The following is a 23,361-nucleotide window of genomic DNA, read 5'->3' as shown; positions in this document are numbered from 1 at the left end:
GCCTTCTGGAGCATTTCTTGAGCTCCTTGTTCATTACATTGGAACCATTTTGCATTCTCTGTCACCTGGCCTTCCATAGGAACCAGGTGAAGGTGCAAAATTTGCCTACTCACAAGTAAACATGCACATGCTGATCCATTGCAGAACCCAATGCTGTGCTTGGCGGCATGGCTCTATGCGGGGGGGGCGTTCCAGGGAGGGCAGAGGCCGGCGGGAGGCGGAGAGAGGGCGGAGGGAGGCATGCCAGGGGGCGGGTTGGAGGCGTGCCGGGAGAGGGTGGGAGGCGGGTCCGCGGAGCTCTGCTCCACAGGATTCAAGGCACTCGTCTAGGGCTGTGCACCCTACACAAGTGCCTTTACCTTACCACTGACCAAAGGGTCGGCAGTAAACTGAGTAGCCCCATTGCAGGGCTGCTTACCTTACTGGGGGGAAGGGGACAAAAGTCCCCTTCTCCCGAGGTGCCTCCCGCGGTAGCTCGGGAGGAGCAGGATTCGGCAGCAGCCCTTCTCGGTGCCACCGAGCCTGGACGCTCCAGGCAGCTCAGGATTGGGCTGCCCATTTCTATATAGCTGAATTCATTTTCCTTGTCAGCTTGGAGGCTGGAGTGCTTTTTGAGGCATGCTTTCATCAGATTGGGACCATTCTGGTGGTGTTGCATTCCTTTCAGCCTACCCTTCAAAGTAGTAGTAGTAGTAGTAGTAGTAGTAGTAGTAGTAGTATTTTATTTAATGGTCTTAGACCAGCATAAAAGTAACAATACAGGTTTACAAACATAACATAGCAATACAAGCTTACAAATATAGCATGAACAACCTTAGAGGCCACTTTAAATTAAAAAATTAGCTATATATTTCAGGAAAAAAGACTTTAAAACTAAATTAAGAATTACTATTAAACTAAAAATTGCTATTAAATTATTCAAAAAACCATAGTTACCTGTTATGCTGGTTTAATTACTAAAATAAGATATAATCTATAATGATAATCATAATAAAAATATTTTTCCAATTTATGAAGTGTTGTACACTCCCAGGGTTTTGGGGTGCTCAGAGTTCTTGGTTCTCGAACCCTAGAGCCCTCAAGGACCCCTGTTCGGTAGTACTGCCACCACCCTGTATGTGCCAGTGTCTCAGTCCAGGGACTTAATTCTATCCCTTGCAGGCACAGCACTTTCTTTAATTAAAGCCTCAGCCCTCAAGTTACTAGTCCTCTGTGAGTATTTGGTAGCTTGCTGAACGGCTAGGCAGGATTCTGAAACTTTGCCCCCAACAGACAATGAAACAACTTAGTAAAAGGATTTTTACTATATTAAGTAGATAGGGTTACATAAAGTTACAAAAGGCAGCAAATGCTAGAGGCATAAAACTTCTAGGAAACATATCAGCATTAAAATAACAAAGCTAACTGGCTATCTCTATTATTCCCTAATTCTCACCTGGGTCATCGTTCTTTTGTAGATCTTTCAGCCAGGTTACCTATGAGGCCACATGGCCCTGGTGGACCAGGCTCTCCCTGCAGGATGTTACACACACAACTTTTTCCACACAAAAGACCCCGACACACCCCTTGGGCTTTGTTCTTATACTTCTCAGGCTAACAGGATAGAGGTGACGCTGTACTTATTTAAACTGCCCAGTCAGAACTCTTGGGGACAGAATCTTCCCGAAGTGGGGCTGGACGCTAGCCCTCTCAGTTCTCCCCTCCCCACTGGAGGTCCACAGCTGCATTCCATCCTTGATGGGTGCCTTTCTGTCTGCATAGGTGCTACATTATCACCTCCCATTGAGTTGTTAATTCCGTTGGCTGTTGCTGCTCACATCCTTGCAGCTAGGAACTGCAAGCCACTTCTCCGTTACTGGTTTAGTTTGGTTCAGGCTCTACATGCTACTAGGCCTAAACTGTACATATTCATGACATGAAGTCATCTGGATAATAATGGGAGCCACTTGCATCAAAAACTCATGTGTTGAGTAAGGGAGGCATCATCCTTACAGCCCAATCCTGAGCTGCCCGGGGCGCGCGGCTGCAGCAACGGATCCCACTGCATCCTGCATGCCTCAGCCTGCTGTGGGCAGCGCCTCGGGAGAAGGGGACTTTCAACCCCTTCTCCCAGGGAAGGGAAGCAGCCCCACAATGGGGCTACTCACTTTACAAGTAAAGGCATTAGTATAGGGCGCCAAACCCCACACGAACACCTTGGATCCTGTGGAGTGGAGCTCCCCGGGACCCGCATCCCTCCCTCCCCCTGGCATGCCTCCCACCCGCCCTTTCTCCGCCTCCCGCCTCTCCGTCACGCCTCCTCCCTGCCCTCTCCCCACTTTCTGCCTGCCTCCTCTCTCTCCGGAATGCCTCCTCCCCGCCCCCTCCCCGCCCCCTCCCCGCCCCTACTTACCGTGCCATCGCTTGGCGTTCCGTGAGACCACTGAGCAGTGGAGAACGGGCGCCGCCCAGCGCTAGCCCAGTGCTGGCCACTGCTGGGCTAGCACAGATGCTGGCCCGGCGGTAAGCCTCGCAGACATGCCTTACGGCGCATTTGCGACAGTGCACTCTGGCAAAAAGCCGGAGCGCCAAGCTCAGAATTGGGCTCTTCATCATCCTCTTACGAGTATGTATTGCGGCCACAAAGAATTTTGCAACTACATATGTGATGGTAGGTTTGGCATCCGAAAGGAGTAGAGAGGTATAATAATGCATCCTGCGACCTGGTATTCTATCCAATAAAGGGGAGATAAGCTCAACGCGGATGTCTTTATAAAACGCGCAGTTCAAGAAATTGTGTTCAGTGGTCTCTATTTGCTCAGCACAGGGCCATAGCCGCTCAAGGTATGGCATTTTCTTATAATGTCCCTCTAATATCGCTGAGGGTAGCCCCCAACAGTGAGCTAAAGTGAAGGCTAAGCTGTATTTTGGTATTTCCTACCCTTCAAAGTGAACTGAGGCATGTTTGCCTACACATGAGTAAGTGCACACGCATGCCTCAGTTTCACTTTCCAGTGGGCTCAATAGATTTTCCTAGTCTGTTATCAGCTTGTCAGTTTCAGTTTCATGACCCACCAAGAATCCCTTCCTCATCCACAGTTTGGGAAACATTACCATATCCAATACAGTTTTTCCAGGCTAACTTAACGTATCTGTTGTTTAGCATGCTAAGCATGGAGTTAGCTCAGCTGATCTGCCCCTGATTCTCTCTGTAGTTAACATTAGTAATTGGCCAATTGCAAGATTACAGTTTGCCTACCCTGTCCATGCAATGGAGAGCGCAGAAAAATGCATGCAGCAACAGGCATACTTGTGCCTGCGTTATCAAAAAGCAGTTGTTTACCGCTCAAGTTATCATGGGAAATACCGACATATTCTTTATCTGTATTCCTGATGTCAGCGGAGAGCTGCGCACTGTGGGGTTCAGTGTCAAAGCTGCATGCGAAGCCCAACCAGACATATCTTTACAAGTCGGGTGTGACTCTGTTTTTCCATCTCTGATGCACAAATAAAAACAGGAGACCTTTGCATCCTGATTATTATAAGTGCAAGAGAGAGAGACTGAGAAGCGAATCAAAACGCCCCATCGGTCTCCAAGGTTACAAGTGTGCACCATGTGACACAAATATTGTCATGGTTGAGTGATCTGACTTTAATGTTTATAGCCCGATCCACCAAATTAACATGTACAAGCACTGCATGGCCAGGAGGAACGGGAATTGTCTTGTTCCCTTTCTGAACCAGGGCCTAGGAGGGGGGTGGGTGAGTAAAGGGGGTAATTTGTACCCAGGCCCAGGGTCAATAAAGGGTCCCAGAAGTTAAAGGAGGGGGCCCAGAAAGTTCCTGGGATCTTACATTTTCCTATCTCACCTGAACTTGCTGCCTGCACATGATGCTGGGGGCACAACTATGGGTATGCAGTGGCAACTCTTGCTGTAAGTCATATACTCCGGGCCCAGGAATGCATCCAGGACCCTCCTTAACACAGTGTCAAATTGGGAGGAAACTGGCCTGCTACAGTAGCTCTTGGGCTTGTGGATCTGATAACCATGAAGGAGTGTTCAGAGGAGCCCAGGGACACAGCTGCAGGGCTACAGCTGCTGCAGATGTATGTTTTGGTGCAAACAGGACAGTTTCCATTCTAGTGTGAGCCTAAATAGGATGATGCTAATTTTCTGCAATGGATTTTCTATATTTCAAAGACTTAGGAGTGTGTTTGGTTTTCCATATTACTTTATCTAATTGCCAAGGGTCAGGTAGACCTGGGCTCTGAATCATGGAGCCTTGCTTGACCTGGGCTCCAAAGACTATCCTGGCTGTCAGCATCCCCCCCCCACCTTATTTTGCCCGTTGTTCTGCCTGCCCCATTGCCCTCGTCCCCCTTTGGGAAGGGGCCCAAAAGAAACTTTGTACCCCTTGATAAAATTCTTCTCAGAGGCCCTGTTCGGAAAACTTCTGTGATGTCATCTTCTCTCCCTTCAAATTCCATCTCAAAACTCACCCTTTCTTGGAGGCCTTTGACATAACTCCTTAGTCCTCACCCCCAGCTGAAACAAATGTTCCTGCATTTGCTCACATCCGTACCTCATTGCTCTGACCTCTCCCTTCTCTCCCTTCACTGGTGTTCCTGGGGGGAGGGGGGCAAAACACTAAGTTTTGCAAGGGCACAAACCCCCCCCCCCCGGGGGAGTTTTGCTTTTGCAGCCATGACTGGCTCTGAAGGTGAGGGGGAAGGGCCACTTTGCACCAGAGTTTGAGCTCCTGCAAAAAATAGCGTTTTTCATCCAGCCCCCCAGGAATGCCAGTGCCTTCCTCTTTTGCCTTCTTTCCTCCTTAGATTCCTTGGGGCAGGAACTAGTCATTTTGCCTGTTACGCTTGCTGCATATGTTTTTCAACTAGAAATTATCAGGAAGTGACATCACTAGCGTGCTTCTAGTTCGTGCTGAACATACATCAGGATACGGTAAGCACATAAAATGGCATTGAACTGTTATGCGTGGAGGAGAAGCGAAAAAACGTATACAACCGTAGCATGCTGGGAGGAGATTTATATACACCTCTTCAGCACTGCTGGTGCTGCTAGCTGAAAAACATATGCAATCTCTGTACAGTACATTGTGTACTTGGCTGGAGCTCATAATTCAAGTCACATCAACCTTAGACTCACACCGAGATGTAAAACCTATATAATGGAGACCTAAATGAGCCAATGCTAATCAGGCAGTCAACAGATGTGTCCATTTGGAAGACACTCTTGGAGACAGGAGGACAGCCACCAAATCATGCCTCCTGATTCTGCAATCTGGCTTCTTAACCCCATGTTACTGTGAGCTTGGGTTGGTGAGGCAGGATATTGGCTTTAACCAGTGAGTCAAGAATAGGGGATGGGACAAACTTCTGGAGGAAAAGTTCATCACGGGTTACAAGTCATGGTAGGTATGTGCAAGGTTGAGGTAGGCTGCCTCTGATTGCCAGATGCAGGGGATGCCAGTGTGCACCATGATGCAGGTTGTGTCTGTTGTCTGGTGTGTTCCCTGAAGCATTCGGTGGGCCACTGTGAAATACAGGAAGCTAGACTAGATGGGCCTTTGGCCTGATCCAGCTGGGCTCTTCATATGTTCTTATGACCCACCGGTGATTTATGACCTGAGCTTAGGTGGATTACATCCACAATCAGATGCAAAGAGAACAAAGCTATGCACAGTGCATGCGTGCATATAATCCAAGATGGCTGCCCCAGGGCACTTTCATGCCATGAAAAGCCCTCTCTACACTGCATGAGGACAGTTGCAGTCAGTGAGTGACAAAGTGAGAGAGATGGTCAAAAATTAAGAGCATTCCGCATGCTGGAGGCTAAGATTAAAGGGTTGGGCGTTGTTTTCCTCCATTCTGGAAAAGTTAAAGATTGCTCAAAGGCATGCCTTACGGGGGGAGGGGAGGGGATCTCAGGTGATTCAAGATTCAGAAGGTTCAAACAGCCTTTGGTGCTGTCACAAAAATGTTGCAACTATAAAACCAAAGCTGTTTCCCCCACTTATCCAACCCCCAAAGCCTGTCTCCTTTTCTTTTGCATGGTGGGGGTAGGGGATGAAGTGCTTTCTTGATGACTGTTTCCTTTCTCTGTGTTGTTCAGTTACAAATGGAGAAAGGTGATGCAAAAAGGGGGGGGAAGCAAGCCACAGCTGTTGACATCCATCAAAAGGAGTTAGCAGCCTGTGCGCAGCCCCATTATATTTCCTACAACCTCTTCTGTTCTCTGGGGCTGTTTTTTCCATTCTCTCTCTCTCTCTCTCTCTCTCTCTCTCTCTCTCTCCCTTTTTTAATTATCTGCATGAAATCCAAATTGCCAAGGCATGCTTGAAAACCAGAAGAATGTTTGCCAATTTCCCTGGGAAAACTGACAAAAATAAAGAAGAAAAAGAAGAAGGAGACCCAACTAGCTTACGTTTCCGCAAAAACACACAGCCGTCCAGCAATCAAAAATATTAATTCTATTGTGAGGCGTGCATTGGAAGGCATTAACTCTGGAGAGCACCAGGAATGGCATATTTGAAAGGCTCGTAAATGTAATGAAGTCCTTTTGACACCTGCTCCTCTCCACACTTTAAATGTGAGCCATTGGTCCAGAGGGAATCAAGGCTTTAAAAATAGAAATTATAGTAATTGTCTTCTTGGGTTATGGGGAAGGTTGTAATAAACGTGGGGCTCATAAGGCAGTGGCGCGGCAAGCCCGTCATTGGCAGGATGCATAAATTACGCCTGGTTTTTTTATTTCTTTCCCCTCCCCCCTCCAATCACCCCAGTAGCAAATCACACAGTATAAATCATTGAGTGTTAGTGCTACATTACTGGGAGGGGGGAATAATATGCATGGAAATTCCATCTGAGACATTTGGTTCACGGACGGCACTTCAGGGCATCATCCTTCAGTTTTAACACACAAACACACACACACAGAAACTTGGAACAACTCCTAGCAGGAATCAGATTTCCCTTGTGAAGCTTAAGAGAAAAAGCACATCTGGGGGAAAGATGGGAATATGGGTCTGAGGAGTACGTGCTTGTGTCGGTAATAAACGCTGGGTGCAAAACTACATCACAAATTTCTCTCTCTTTCATGCAAGTTCGGTGGTCAGGATTGCCCCCAAAGAATCCTGGCAACTGTCCTTCGGTGAGGGTGGCGAAAAGTATTAGAGCTCTAATTGAGACCCTGCCCCATCTGCAGACATACAGTTTCCCTGAGGACAGTGGATTATATCGGTTTCAGCTTTCTAGTCTGGATACACTGAGAATCCCATCTCTGTGAACAGCCTCCCTTTTCTCCTCCTTCATTGAGGAATAGCGGATCACATGGCTGGGAACTGGCACGAGCTCATGACTCTGTGCTAATGGGAAGGCAGCATGCTTTGTTTTCATTAGACACTCTGCCAAGGAAGCGACAGAAAGGGAAGCAGTGAGTGAGGCTTGCTCCATGATTTCATGTTCCAGCTGCTGCCTTCTTCAGCCTCTGTGATTTCCCCTGCCCTCCTCTATCATTTCATTCCACAGCACCATTTTCTGCACCCTCTCATCTCACAAGGGAAATTGTCATGGGCAATAACTGGGTGTGATGCACTGAAGCTGGGGTGCTTTCTGCTAAAGAGGGTCTTTCTTTTGCTACTGACATGTAGCAAATCCCACCTGCTACTGTAGATGTGGTAGACCACCAAGGCAGCAAAGAAATGTTTCACAACAGTGTTAGTGAAACAGTCAGGCGAGCCAGACCTTCCCTTGACCTGCCACACTGGGTGTCACAACCTACTGCTCTCAACGGGTGCTGGATGCCAGTTCTGGACACTCACTAGATGTCTTGGTTGTTCATGTGTCTGCCCCAGCAATGCATAAAGCGGAATGAGAGTCATATTTCTCATTGATGTATCAAAATGGACATGCAGGTGAGGGGCACTGACCTCACTACCTTCCCCAGGTATGCTGGAATATTGTAAATAGTCCTGATTGCCATATTAAAAAACATTTTGGAGAGCTGGAAAAGGGGCAGAAAAGGACAAGCAGAATGGATGTATAATAATAATAATAATAATAATAATAATAATAATAATAATAATAATAATACAGGTATTTCTATACTGCCTTTCTTGGTCGTTAGATTTCTCCTCAGACTTTATTCAAGGCAGTTTCATAGGCAGGCTATTTAAATCCCCATAGGGATTTTTACAATTGAAAGAAGTTTCTATCTTTCAAGAAACCACAACATTCAGATGTTTCTTTCTGATCTGGTTTCACATTCTGGCCTCCGTCCTCCCACGCTCAGAGCAGATGGAATAAATGGGCTCAGCTTGTCAGCTGCTTCAAGGTCACACGGTGGTGCCCAGTGGCCTCGAACAGGCAACCTTCGGATGTTATCTTCAGGCAAATGGAGGCTCTACCCTCTAGACCAGACCTCCTGCCCACTGTCTAGACCAGACCTTCCTGCCCACTGTCTAGAGCACATCCACTACAAGGAACAATTACAGAGTTGGTGGGTTTCAGGGGTAGCCTATCTCTGAATGTTAGAAGCAAGAGAGGGGCAGCAGGATGCAGGTCTCTTGTTGTCTTTTGTGCTACCTGAGTCATCTGGTGGGCCTCTGTGAGATACAGGAAGCTGGACTAGATGGGCCTTTGACCTGATCCAGCAGGGCACTTCTGATGTTCTTATGTGTATGGGCTTGCAGCGTTAGAAAAGGAATTGAGAGTAGAGATGAATGTTCACAAAAGTTCCAAACTTCATCAACATTTTAAACTTTGACCTCCAGATTTGAAATTTGAATTTGAATTTTGAATGCAAAACTTTATCTCAAACTGCAAATTCTGAGTTATTTAGACGTAGGTCATGTTTTCTTTGATCTTACAGGCATCAAATATGACATAAACTGTCAAGCACAGAATAGAACACTTGTTACATGCCTGCTATAAAATATCACCACATATTAGATGTTTACATTAAATACAGAAATCAAATATGACTGGTGAAATTACATATAACATGCACACAAATATTTGGTGATATTCAGCAAACATCTGCATATTTAGATAGTACAGGCATGACCCCATATCTGTGGTGGTTCCGTTCCAGAACCCGCTCACAAATCCACCCCGCAGTTGACTGAAACTACAGATGCCAGCAAACTCCTGCCTTCGCGTCCTCTGGACCAGAGGGGAGCTTTGCTCCCTTCACCTCTGGAGGGTCCTCTGAGCTCAGCAGAGAATGTGGACATCTGCAGAGGGCTTTCCCCAGGCCTTCTAATTCCTTACAAGGCCTTAAAAATGTTTCTTCCAGTTTCACAGAGAAACCGGAAATTGTGTTTTTTTAACTGTCAGGCTAGGTCTGAACCCAGCAGAGGCTGTGGACAGACATCCACAGCCTCTGCTGGTCTTAGAGGACCCACTCGCCTCCAGAGGGGTCATGCACTGGGGGCCGCAGGGGAGCCTGCATACCCGATCCGCAGATAAGTGACTCTATGGATACTGGATCCACAGGTAAAGGGCCCCCCTGTAATTTTATTTTGACTTTTGTTGACATTCATTTTCCAGGGTTTCTTTTGATATGGGAACCAAACTGCATGTTATGTTGGCCACGTGATGCTGATCAGCTCTTATTTTTACTTCCTGAAGCAGCCACTGGGGGCTGTGGCTCAGGTTGGGCCTGTGGCACCAATCCTTTACCTCCATGCCACCATCCAACCAAAACCACTCCCCCATCAAAGCGGCTAGTTAAGCCCTAAAGTGCCATTTGATAAATTATCCTTTAGGTTCCATGCTGGGCTGGCATTTCAACTGGGAGCTCTGAGTCATATTCTAGTGAACGCAGCAATCATTTCTAATGGACAGTAGCCCTGTTTTCATTACATAGGTGAGCAAGCATGAGTAGAGGAAAGATTTGTGCGTGTTCGCTGGGATGTCGGCATACAGTCGATGCACAAACCACTGTAAGGACACAGAATTGCCTACTTAGCCCTGTTCTCGTGATATAGTCAGACTGAATGAATGAATGTAGCAGGGTGATCTTACATGGGTTCCTCTGAACATCTGCCCAGTAGACACATGCAGACCTCTCTCTCTCTCTCTCTCTCTCTCCCCCCCCCCCCCGGGAAACTGTGAACAGCATCAGAAAACAGGCAGGTTGGGCACAAGAGTTCATAAACTTTTCAGACCCGCTCCCCCTGAGAATTCAGCATTATGTGGGCAATGTGTGCCATCTAGTTTGTCACTCCCCTGCTGCCTTCCCCCGCCTTCCCCTCTGCAAATGGACTTCCTCCTGAAAATTCATTTGCACGTGTCTTTGGAAGGCAGGAGGGAATGACAACAGAACCACAGCATTGAGAGAGTTGCTAGTTGTCCTCTCTGGGGGTGGATGGATGCTCTTTTCTCTCAATGCTACTGGAAAAGAGCACTCCTCCCCCCCTTTCATTCTCAATAGCTGAGAAGGATGCAGGGGTGGGGGAGCAGATGAATGCTCTTTTCCCTCAGCAGAGTGTCCAGCTTCTCCTCCTCTCACTGTTCTTGGAGGAGAAGTGGAGGAGGAGAGCAGATAAGTTCATCCGCTGGGTTAATCTTCTCTCCCTGCCCACATTGGTTGGTTGGCAACCTTCAGTCTCGAGAGACTATGGTATAAGCCTACAGCACCCGGTATTCCCAAGCGGTGTCCCATCCAAGTACTAACCAGGCCTGACCCTGCTTAGCTTCCGAGATCAGACAAGATTGGGAGATAGTGTTCAGTATAGGGAGATGGTTGGCAACCTTCAGTCTCGAAAGACTATGGTATAAGCCTACAGCACCCTGTATTCCCAGGCAGTCTCCCATCCAATTACTAACCAGGCCTGACCCTGCTTAGCTTCCGAGATCAGACGAGTTCGGGCATCTGCAGGGTCCCTGCTATCTGGGACTCACCCTGTTGGAAACCCTGCTTTTCTGTGGTTTTAGCTTGTACAGAGAAAGCCCTGTACACATACTGGTTGTATGTGCATTAATTACGTCCAGACATTCAAGTGAATTGGGGGGTGGTGCCTGACATTTTATCTTGCCTCCCTATGTAACTCACTCACTCACTCACTCTGGATACTCTGGATACTTTTTGGTCGTCCATGAAAAATAATCACAGCATTCTTCTGCCCCAGACAAGTTTGCTCTACCCCCTTCTGCACACTGCGATATGAGGATGATGATTAATAACTACATGTATTCATTGCACTTAGAAGTTAGAAATATTATTTATTCATGGCACTGTTCCTTGTTGAGCATCATGTTTGATGTCCCCAAATTGGAAAGGATATTTGAAGGCATTTCCTCTCTGATTTAAACGTGACTCTGTGCAACTTGGAAGTTGACTTGCTCAGGATGTGAACACCGGTATCTGTTTCTAGTCCTTTCTTCAGTGGCTGAACAGGAGATCTAATAGAGAGGTTACTTCGAAGAAATTGAAGAAGTATCTATTAAGGAGGGTGCAATGACTTGTTTCTGTCAAGGAGGATACAATTCACACAGCTAGTTAGTCCCAGAGTGTGCCCTGAAGAGAAATGATACCCTGAGCTTATTGAAGCTAAGCAGGTTTGCTGAGTGCCTGGATGGGAGACCACCTGGGGACAGAGAGTTCCATCATGGTAGAAAGGTGGGATATAAAATAACTGTAAAGTGTTGTCAGGTTATTTCAGCCAGCCTGGAGAAGCCTAGTCAAATTGACTTCATCTATCACAGGGGTGTCCAGACATTTTGGCAGGAGGGCCACATCATCTCCCTGACACTGTGCAGGGGGCCGGGGGAAAAAATAATTAATTTACATTTCAAATTTGAATAAATTTACATAAATGAATATATTAGATATGGAACATACAAATGAATGAAGGTCTTGCAGTAGCTCAAGGCCTATAAAATGTCTTGCACAAAGCAAGGCCAGCCTTTTCTTCGCTGCCACTGCTGCAACACAGAGGTGAAACAGCAAGTAGTGGAGGGAGCCCTCGTCCCACAGCTCATGCAAAAGAGGTCGAACAGTTGTCCTCATACTGAGAGCAGTTGTATTGGGCCAGTATGGGCTCCAGCAAGTCTCCACAGGGCCAGTGGCTCATTGGAGACTGGGGGCTCCCTACGGGCCTGATTGGAAGTCCCTGAGGGCTGCAAGTGGCCCTTGGGCCAGGGTTGGGGCACCCCTGATCTATCACATGATGAACTTGTGTGATGGTTTCATTCTGTCCCCATGGTCAGAAGTTCTACTGCCCAATCCTACTTCCCCGCTCCCACACCATTGGCACCAATGCACCCATGCCAACAGTGCAATCACCTATGGGTATCCTTGGATCTACACCAGCCATTTTGGTTGCATATAAGTCCAAGAAGAGGAAAGGGGCAGGCCTGAGATGGAACCAAAGGAAAAAGTTCCAAAGATGATAAAGATCCCACAGGAAATTCCTGTGGGGAAAGATGAGACTCTAGCTGTGGCTTGCAGACTAGATTCTGGGGAATTCAGGGGTTTCTTGGAAGCTTTGGGAATTTCTCAATGGGAATATCACTGATGGTGAACATAATTCTCTGCTTGATGGATTGCACACTACTACTGATTCTCCCCTGCCGTAGGCTGCCCGCACGAGAGTGTTGGATGAATTCTCAGTTCAAATGTGGTGGGAGTGATAATGAAACCCAAGGGGACTAACCAGCACCTTGTGTGAATAACTGCCTCCGAAGATGCCCCAGAACCTCTGCAATATGCAAGGGTTCCATGGCAGGAGCCTGGGGGTTTCTCAGCTGACATGCCAGTGCGAAAATTGTCCCGCACAACAGCAAACATTTTTTTAAATTGCTGGTCTATAGAATGCAGGCTTTTTGGGGGGGGACGGGACCTCATGGTGAATCCAGTCGTACATGTAGCTTGCTTCTTTGGACTGCCTCTAACAGTGCTTAAGCTAAAGGGGGCAAGAGGGAGGCCAGCCCCCTTGCATTTTGTTAGAGGCACTTGAGTACTGTTTTAGGAAGCCACGTTAGAGATAAATTTGGGGAATCTGGGGGTGGACTGGCAGATTTCAATAAGCCTCTCTCAAGTGATTCTTCCATATTCTCCCAAGCACTGGCGCTTCACAGCAGCCAAGTAAGTCACTGTTTCATCCTATGAAATGGCGCCAGCCAAAGTGGTGGTCTTGTTTATTAGCCACACATCAAGGTAATTTCTCAGATGGCTCGTGCCTTAGATCTTTTCCACTTCCTTTGTGCAATCCGGCTCGTGGTTTCCAGGGGCACATTAGCTTTGATTGCAAATTGTTTTCATTAAATAAAATGTTGATTCTGTTGTTTGATTCCAGATGAGCTTAGAGAATGACGATAAGCGAGCACGTACACGATCAAAGGCAATCAGAGGTGAGCACTTTGTTATTTTCCCATGTGGAATTATGCACACAGGCAGTTAAAGAGCCGCTAGCATTGTGGCTCTGTGTGGATCATTTAAATGGCTATAATGGCCTCTTTGGTGTGTGTTTGTGTGTGTGTGTGGGGGGGGGGGTTTGAGCAGGAAACTGCATGGAAGTAAAGGGTTAAACATCTTTTACTTCTCTGCCATGACCCCAATCCAGACTGGGCCCCCACAACCTGCTGTTTTAAAATACAATTAAGTCACAAAGTAGGCAAAGAATGTTGTTTTTCATGGGTGGTGTATCCAGCAGTGCTTTCTAAAACATGTGTAACAAACGTGTGATTTGGACCATAGTGAAAGACGGTGGCTAGAGAGTGTCTCTCTGGAGGCAGGCCATGAAATCACTTCCCCCATTTGCGTTGGGGGAGCTAGAGCCCAAGCCTATGCATGTCTACTCAGAAGTAAACCTCATTATAGTCGATGGGGCTTACTCCCAGGTAAGTGTGGATAGGAGTTCAGCCCTGGTCACTCCCATTGACCTAAAAGCTTAACTGATGGCCCAAGCCTCCAAAAGGAATAGGGGATTCTCCTTGGTCTCAAGAGTCCTTGATGAAGCAGCAAAGGAGATTTGTTCAAAGGAGGCATGAGGTTGATCTCAGGACTCCCTTAAACAGTGGAATAGCAGTGTGATGGGTGGTCTTGAGGGTCACTGCTTGTTAACACTTCTCTTTGAGTGAATTTCCATCCTGAAATTCAATTGGCCACAACCCTGGGAGTCAGGGATCCTTTTTTGGTTTTGCTAAATTTGTTTTTCCCAGTCAGTGGCTGTGATCACAAGCTCAAAATCTGCTGTTCCAGCAGGATATTGAAATTTTGAACCTCTAAATACCATTTGGAGCAGGCGGAGCTCTGAACAATTAAGGGGAGTGATTACTCCATTCATTAACAAAGTGTGGCCTTCCTGGTCTATGTATCTGAGGCCTCTTGCCATCAATCCATGCAATAGTCACGTTACCAGTCTGACCCTTGGCAGGAACTCAGCACAATGTACACATGTTAGATATGACGGTTTCCTACATGCCTTGGTATAAAAGAGAGTAAAAGACTGGCTGGCTTATGGGGAGCGGGTGTAAATTCAACACACCCACCCTCCCCAGCTTCTCCCAGGAGATCTCTTCCTAGGGACAATGTTGTAGGGGATGAAAGCACCACGTTTCGCAGGAAGCCTCACCACAGCATCTCCTGTGCCCCTTTGAAGCCATTCTGGGCAGGGGAGCAAAATGGAGGTATTTGTCTCCCTGACTCCCTGCATCCACCTCTGTTTTGCTCCCACCACCCAGAATGGCTCCGAAGGGGAGGGGCCACTCGCCCGCTGCGGTGAGGCTCCCTGCAAAACTTAGTGCTTTGCACCCCCTCAAGCTCTGCCACTGCCTAGTGATGCACATGGACAAAACCAGCCACAAACATTTTCAACCCACAACCTGATTTTCCACCTTTTCCTTTTTTCTCCTTCATAAAACAGCCCTGCGTGCTTAGCTCCATAGAAATCTTGATCGCTTCAGATCACTTTTATCGCGTGTGCTTGGCCCGAGGCTTTGAAGTCATACATCTGAGAGAGCCAGGCACAGACTGTGTATGTTGCAGAGGCAAACAAGGCTTTCTTGTGGGGGAAATGTGAGGACAAATGACTTGTTAATTCAAAGCTTGATTGCTATTTATTTCCTGACTTTAAAAGCAAAATGCCTTTATGCCTCTCACCTGGCAGAAGGTAGAATGTCTTGACATGTAAGACTGGAGTGCCGGATCATTGCTTTAACATAAAAAATTACAACTCTCAGGGCCTGAGTTACACCTGTTGACGTTTCCATCTGGTTTTTCAGCTCTAAATTGTTCGTGGTTCATGTGTATATAGAGGGAAGAGTGGGGTGTTCTTTTGGGTAGGGAAGCAGATACTCAAATATCGGTTATGCATTGCTTTGTAAACCATTTTTTCCTGCTGCAGCTACCCTAATACTCAAATTTCAAAAATCTAACATACAAACATCAAGTTTAAAGAGAACTGGATAAGGTTCCATTTTTTTAAAATACATTTTTGTTTTACAATAAAATGTTTCTAAGCCAAGGTTTTTGAATAAGTTGATTGCTAATCTGTTCATTGCAATTAAGACAGCAGTCCTATACACATTTTCCTGGAAGTGAGCCCACTGAACACAATGGGACTTCTTTCTGAGTGAACATGAATAGGATTGGGCTCTAAGACGAGAAAGCTTGTGCATTTGGCATTCCTTTGAATGATAGATTTTTGACTAATGTTTTGGAAATACTTAAAAACGAAGACACAGACAATTAGCCTTATTGCATACATAGAAGGGGATTCCCCACAGGCTTCAATGAAGCCTGAACTTCCCTCCCACTTCCAACAGTGCTTGACTGGGAGCATGAATAACACCAGTGCATTGTAATGTACCAGGGCTTTACTTACAGAGAGTAGCCTATTCACAGGCGCAGTGCACAGTCACACAGGCTACGCCTACTTTGAGCATAAGAAGACTGTATTTGTGATTTTTGGGAGGATCTTGGTCCTGATATTTCACTATGGGAATGCCAACAGGGCTGGCACTCTGTGTCCATCTAGATGAGGAGTGGCAGGGAAAGGGAAGTAAAGGAATCTGTTAAGCCCTGTGGGAAGCCTTATTCCTCACAAACAATTTGGGGCACATGGGAGGGGATGGATCATTGGTTCCGACTTAGAACACAGCAGGACCGAGAGTACTCTGGAGAAAAGTGCCCTCCCTTGAGACCTTCTGAGGTTCACCAGAGAGATGAGGCATTTTTCCCACTTGTTGTTCAATTATTGTGGCATGCTGAGGAGGAAATTGCCATGATATGAGTTTGCCTTTTGAATTCTGGAGCTGTGTATTTTTCATATCAGAGATGGGTAGAAGATCAATGGTGGTCCCTTGTTAGACAACTTACAACCCAAACCTAACTAACCTTCCAGTGCCAATGGGGTGTGGGTTGCATCCTGCGATGGGGTGGGGCAGTCACAGAGGCATCCTCAAGGTAAGGGAACATTTGTTCCCTTAACTCAGAGCTGCATGGTGGCTGCATCAGCACTGGCAAGTTGATGAGGATCAACTGCTGCTTGCCTTCCCATTTTGAGAATTCTTGCAAAGGGCCCAATCAGTCCACATATCTAGAAAAGCAAAGTTGCTCCCCTCTTTGTGGTGTGGAGCTCTCCTAATATGTAGTGTATTTGGTTGTCGTAGGAAATGCACGTTACTTATCTTTTGATCTTGAAACGCCCTGCTAGCAAAATTCTCTGTAATTCCAAGGTAGCTTAACACCTGCAGTGGTCCTTGAAAGCTGGGGTACTTACTGAGACTGCAACTGCACGTTAATGAAAAAGATGCCCTCAAACTCTGTACCCCTGTGTCAAACTCTCTCCCCTTTCTCCTTTAACATGAGGATCCCTTACCCTGTGTCATGACCTCATCCTGAATTCCTGCTTCCCCCGATGGTGGCCAGTTATGTGATGCGTAATTATACCGTCACACAAGATAAATTATCCTATACGTCACAGGGAAAAATGGACACAGAGATGCTGTTTTCAAAAGCAGTTCTGTATTGCATGCAGCAAGCAGTTCCATCTTTAGAGTACTTAGAAGGAACCCCTCTTATTTTACTCACTGTTATGTCTCACTTCTGTTTCCATTTTGGTTCTCCTCCCCCCCCCCTCTCCTTTTTGCTCACTTCAGTACCAACGGAACTTATTGGCCAGGAGGTGAGGTAAGGACATTTTTTACTCAGCTGCTCAAGGTGAATTTATACATACCGTGCATGTGTGTTCCCTCCATGACTCGCTGTGGAATGTGTGAACTGTACCCATTCAGAATAAATGTGTCTGAGATGATGTGAGCTGATATGAAAACTCTGCAATGGTGGTGAATTTCATGTTAGTGGTGTGGAGGACCTTTTGCCTGGCCTATCCTGAACCTCCGGCTGCCTCGTTTCATGGGCCAAGAATTTTCTTTCTGTCGTAGCCTTTTAATTTACAGTGTTCCTTTGAGGATAGAATGCACCATTTTGGAAAGACTGACTCACTTCAGGATTGGTAGGCAAGAGGCTATTAGTGCCCTCTTTAAGTAGTAAGGGCTGAAGCACAAAGAAGACACTCCAGAGCCCTCTGCTGAGATAAGAATATAAGAACATAAGAACAGCCCCACTGGATCAGGCCAGAGGCCCATCTAGTCCAGCTTCCTGTATCTCACAGCGGCCCACCAAATGCCCCAGGGAGCACACCAGATAACAAGAGACCTGCAAGGCTTCCTGGGAATTGTAGTTAAGAACATAAGAACAGCCCCACTGGATCAGGCCACAGGCCCATCTAGTCCAGCTTCCTGTATCTCACAGCGGCCCACCAAATGCCCCAGGGAGCACACCAGATAACAAGAGACCTCGTCCTGGTGCCCTCCCTTGCATCTGGCCTTCTGACATAGCCCATTTCTTAAATCTCATGCAAGAAAGCTGGGTTACAAGCCAACACAAACCCTTGTCCCCTGAATATCCCAAGAGCTGCAGCACCTGGAGATACTGTGAAAGACAGCAGTAGGATGGGGTTTTTGTATGTTTAGCCTGGCAATGCTGTCATCACCAGGCAGTGAGATCTTGTGAGATCTGACCAGCAGCACAGCCAGCCATGATCTTGCTAATTGAGGCAATGGCAGAGAGGCGGGAAGGGGAAGGCTCAGTTGGGATGGGAAAAGAGAGGCAGGTAGGCAGGCTGGTCGTGGTGCGGTGAAGGCTGGAACAAGATAGTGATCTAGAAGTGGGGCTGGAGAAGAGAATACTGCATCCTGAAATGTCACATGATGCCATGATGTCACCGCCCCAGGCGGTTCTGTCCCTGGATATGCCTCTGGGTTGCTGACCGATCTTTTCAAAACTCCAGCCATGTTTCAGCACACACGCCCTTTCCCAATTTATTGGGCTACCCATCCAAGGTATAGGATACCCTGCATTATACCCTGCATTAATGCAAAGCACACCCTTTATCCATACTCACGATAGCTGGAGGAGATTAGAATTCCCTGTTTGCACATTTGGGATGCAGCCATAGTGCAATGGGAGTGTATTCCCTTTGTATGCCAAAGGTCCCAGATTCAGTCCCTGACAGTATCTCTGAGTCGAACTGGGGAAAATCCCTGCCTGAGACCTTGGAGAACAGTTACCAACGAGTATACAGAAGACTGAGCCAGAGAACCCAAGCATCTGACTCAGAAGACATTTCAGCTCTTTATAGGTCTGCACTAGTGGGGAAGAGATGGGAGAAAAACACACCCTTTTCTCACCCTAATTGTGAGTAAAATTGCTTACTGGCAGTTAAGACTAAGGGCAAGCCTCCTCTTTGACCCCCAACTTGTCTCAGGGCCTCTGCTCAGACATGAACAGTGTTACCATATTGCATTCAGGAGAAGAAAAAGGTCACCTGGCCGTAAGAGGCCATGGCAGATGAAGGCCACGAACCGCCAGTTTCCCTTGAGTAAAAGTTGCTACCCTTTCCTTGCCATGGGGTTGGTGGACCACTGTGAGATACAGGAAGCTGGATTAGATGGGCCCTGGGCCTGATCCAGCAGGGCTTATGTTATGTACCATCTATTCACGTTGGCCTCTCACAGCCTTTGATAATCTAAACCCTGAATTGTTTTGCGGGTGTCTGCGCTCCATCACATCCACCCCACAAAGAAAGCACTGTGAGAGAAATCAAGGAAAACACTGAAGGACTTAACACAGTTCTGAGGTCAAGAGCATATATATTAGAAGCTCATGCAACCACCAAGCCCTATTAAAAAACACACCATGCACCAAGGTTCAAACCACAACTCCATAGCATGGTGCAAATGATACAGGCCGACTTTCCTCTCCCCTTTGATTAGAGAAGCCTCCTGCATCAAAGAGTAATTGGACCTTACGTGACCTGGCTTCCTAGCGTGTTTCTGCTCCCAGAGCCTGCTGTTTCTCTTGAGATACCAGTTCGGGAGCGGAAAGCACACTGCTTGTCTACATTTTTATTGTTGAACACATGAGCGGAGGTGGTAATTGAAGCCAGTGACATATTTCAGGGGCAGCTCAGAGGGCCGCACACTGCCATCACTGCAGCTGTCCTCTAATTGCCTGATTAACTGGACGATTAATCGACTAATTGAGACCCAGGCTGTGTCTGTGTGAAAAGGAAAAGGAGAGTGGCAGTAAGAGAAATTCAGAGACGCAGGGGAGCGACATCCCTGAGTCCTGGTTATGATGCAGATGGTACAAGAAGAAGAAGAAGATACATGGCTGTGTTTGTCCACATGTGCAGAAGAATGAAGGGGTAGCATCCTTAGATGGTAGAGTGGACCGGTCCACTCCAGACCACAAGTGGGGCGTATCATTCTTGAATCCTTCTCCAGGTTTGAGTGTGAGCCCCCATCTACTGTCCAAAATAGCAGAGTGCATTCTTTCTGCCTGCTGCCATTGTCTTGTGATAATTGCCCCAGGCACTGCTCTGAAATTCTCCTTGTCCAGAGGGATATGGTCTGCAATAGACAGACAGGACAGATATAGATGAGAGGGCAGAAATTCCCCTGAGCCATAAGAACATAAGAACAGCCCCACTGGATCAGGCCAGAGGCCCATCTAGTCCAGCTTCCTGTATCTCACAGCGGCCCACCAAATGCCCCAGGGAGCACACCAGATAACAAGAAGACCTGCAAGGCTTCCTGGGAATTGTAGTTAAGAACATAAGAACAGCCCCACTGGATCTGGCCATAGGCCCATCTAGTCCAGCTTCCTGTATCTCACAGCGGCCCACCAAATGCCCCAGGGAGCACACCAGATAACAAGAGACCTGCAAGGCTTCCTGGGAATTGTAGTTAAGAACATAAGAACAGCCCCACTGGATCAGGCCATAGGCCCATCTAGTCCAGCTTCCTGTATCTCATAGCGGCCCACCAAATGCCCCAGGGAGCACACCAGATAATCCATTAGGATTATCCATCAGAAATCCATTAGGATCCACAGACCTCGAAAGGCAAATCTCCATCCCATGCAGTGTCCTAGGCTATGGCCAGCTGAAACCTAACCAGACAGAGATCTGGCCATGACAGAGGAGTGATATTATGCTCTATCACCATATTACCATCGGCCTGCCCAGAAGCAAGTTCTAGATCCAAAGCAAGCCTTGTGCAATGTGAGGCATCTGTTATTAAATGGGAAAAGACCATGGCTGCCATGGTGGCCAGGAAATACTGAGTTTCAGTCCTCCACAAGGGTTTTAGTAGACGCATTGAAGTCCTCCAGCACTAAAGCTTGGAGGTGTCTAGCGCCGCTTCAGAGAAAAACATGTTGGCCAACTTGGGAGGGGAGACAGGATGGGTAAAACTCCAGTCAGAACCCCAGTCCTGTCCCAACTACCCAACATCAGAAATGGGCACTCAAATCAGGGTGACTGCTGGGTGGAACACCTGGTCAGAGAGATGGACTCACATAGAGTACTGTGATAGACTACCCCCCCCCCCCACACACACACACCTGTGCAGTCATGGCTGCTGATGCAAGTTGAAAGCTGGTAGACAAAACCAAAAGAGATTAACTCTTCCTGCTTTCGTTATACGCACGAGATCAGCCTGCTCATCCAGGATCAAATCATGGCTAATGAATCCTGGCTAGACCCATCTCACATTCAACAAAAGCAGCTTCAAGCTGCAGGGCCTACCTCTGTTATTATCCAGACATTTTTGGTTGGAAAGGAGCTGGAAGATAACGGTCATTAATCCATCTTCCCATGAACAGCTTGCCTAATCCCCACCACCACATTCCTCCCACCTCTCCACACTATTTATGTGGGCACTCGCCCCCCCCCCCAATACCCATATTCCATGGAAATGCAATCCCAGAATCTCACCCATCTCCAGCACAGGTAACAAAAAACTACCACCCCCAATAAATACAGCATAAAACCAACTCCTGACCAACTCCTCAATGTTCCATTTTACCAGAAAACATAACCACCCCCTTGGGCACCTTGACAACAACAACAAAAGTTCTCACTTCCTCTAAATCACAACCCACAAGGAAAAAAACAGTGAGAAACTCCAACCTCTCACATCCCTACCATGCTCTGAGTGGGACTGGGAGACACATCATCTCTGCAATGAACCCCCACTGACTGGAGGCCATCCAGGTTCAAAGAGCCTGGGTGCCCTCAAAGCAACCCAAAGGAGTGTCCCAAAGTGACATTTGCCCTTTGGTATGCCCCCTTTGGCATCATCATCAACAGCAGGTCAACCCAATATGGCAGTTGAAATGGGTCATGCAAGGGCCAAAAGGACAGAACCACTTTTCTAAAGATGAAACTCCCCATTATACATAGAAATTTATCTTTTAGGACTTCTTTCTTTCTTTCTTTCTTTCTTTCTTTCTTTCTTTCTTTCTTTCTTTCTTTCTTTCTTTCTTTCTTTCTTTCTTTCTTTCTTTCTTTCGGGCCATAATTTACTGAGATAGAGCTTGATACTGGACAACATGAGGAAATTCAGAATGGTCTCTCATTTATTCATCAGAGCTACCCTTGTTTGCAACAAAATCAACTTGTAATTCAGAAGAGCCATTACTGGCAACGAATTCAAACTCCGCATCTCTGGATGAGGCCACTTGAGTGTATCTGGGTGGCTTGTTATGCTGCAATCTCCATTCTTGATGGAAGGCAATTAAAATTAAATAGACTTTAAGATCATCCGCAAAGAGAAAAAAAGGAGAGGGGAGGGAATTAGCTCTTCCAATCGTGCATATGCTATATTATGGGGAACAGATCTGTTCATGAGATGATCCCAAAGATTGAATTACGGAAGTGCATTCTATGTGGCAAGGCCAGACAAACTTGTAGTCCATCTCCCAGGTGGAGCCTCTAGGATTGCCCATTCAACTGAGATGAGGTGAGGAGTCCAAGGTAAGTAACAGTGGTGGAAAGGATGAAGAAAGGGGTTAAGATATTGGTGCGTGCGAGTGCCACCAATCCTGTCCCCAGTCCACATCCTTCCATGCCCTCCGCCCCTCACGGGGACACTCTCGTTCCTCTCCTCCCCTGCCCCCTTCCACCCCACTAACATCAGACTCACCTTTGCTGGTCTGGAGGTGGGCCTCCTGTGCTGCTGACAGTTGTGGCAGTATGTGCAAAATGGCCGTCAGCAGTGCGCTATGTGAACTCTGTTGCATTGTTGCAAACCCCTGCACGTGCCTGGATAGGACTGGGCTGCAAAGAAAGTTTTATGATGGCAGATGATGGACTTTTGGAACAACCGGGATGTACCATACGACAATCTCAACAGTAACATAAATCCTGTGATCATGTGAATCCATCCAAATTAATCTGAAGTCAGTGTTAGACATATATACCTGAATCTGTTTCAGAACTTCTTCTGTCTTAAAGCCCACAGAAAATCTACAACTGTATGTTCATGTGTGGTGTGTGTGTGGGGGGGGGGGCACTAATAAATAAATAAAAGCCACATCAGTAGGAGGTGAATGCAGGAATTGTCTGGTTTTAAAAGGCTTGCTCTTACACATGCAAATCTTTAATTAAACATACTCATAAAACTATAATGAACCGTTCATTTAATTAAATGGGGTGAGTCATTTCATTAATTTTTAGCAAACCACAGAGCCGCTGAGTTGCCCTCCTCTGTTGGAATTCAAAGGGAAGGGATGAACTGTTTACAGGAAATTATCTTTTCCTGCACAGGGCGTTGAGGTAGCTCCTTTGGTTTCAGATACACACAGGGTTCATTTGTTTTTGTTTTAAACACTCCATCATTTGTATACTTTGATTTTTAATGGAAATGTTCGTCTTGAAGTCATGCCTGTTTTGTTTCTTGGTTATACCTTCTTAGCTGCCCCACCCCAGGATGTAATGGATCAGGTCACATCCGTGGAAAATACGCAAGGCACAGGAGGTAAGGTTTGATGACCATCACCAGTG

At 46.9% G+C, this 23,361-nt stretch overlaps 1 protein-coding gene across 1 annotated transcript in view; it reads left to right on the top strand.

Moving 5' to 3' along the window:
- Window positions 1–13,302: 13,302 nt before the first annotated feature.
- Window positions 13,303–23,361, top strand: part of MYT1 (myelin transcription factor 1) — a 76,827-nt gene continuing 66,768 nt past the window's right edge. The window contains exons 1-3 of the mRNA XM_066624732.1: window positions 13,303–13,357; window positions 17,108–17,138; window positions 23,273–23,335. Of these exons, the coding sequence (XP_066480829.1) occupies window positions 13,303–13,357; window positions 17,108–17,138; window positions 23,273–23,335 (149 nt within the window). The remainder of the gene's footprint in view (window positions 13,358–17,107; window positions 17,139–23,272; window positions 23,336–23,361) is intronic.

Source organism: Tiliqua scincoides, chromosome 4, assembly GCF_035046505.1.
Source record: "Tiliqua scincoides isolate rTilSci1 chromosome 4, rTilSci1.hap2, whole genome shotgun sequence".
Taxonomy (NCBI): Eukaryota; Metazoa; Chordata; class Lepidosauria; order Squamata; family Scincidae; genus Tiliqua; species Tiliqua scincoides.
The sequence above is the reverse complement of the archived record's forward strand: the minus strand, read 5'-3'. Positions and strand labels throughout refer to the sequence as shown.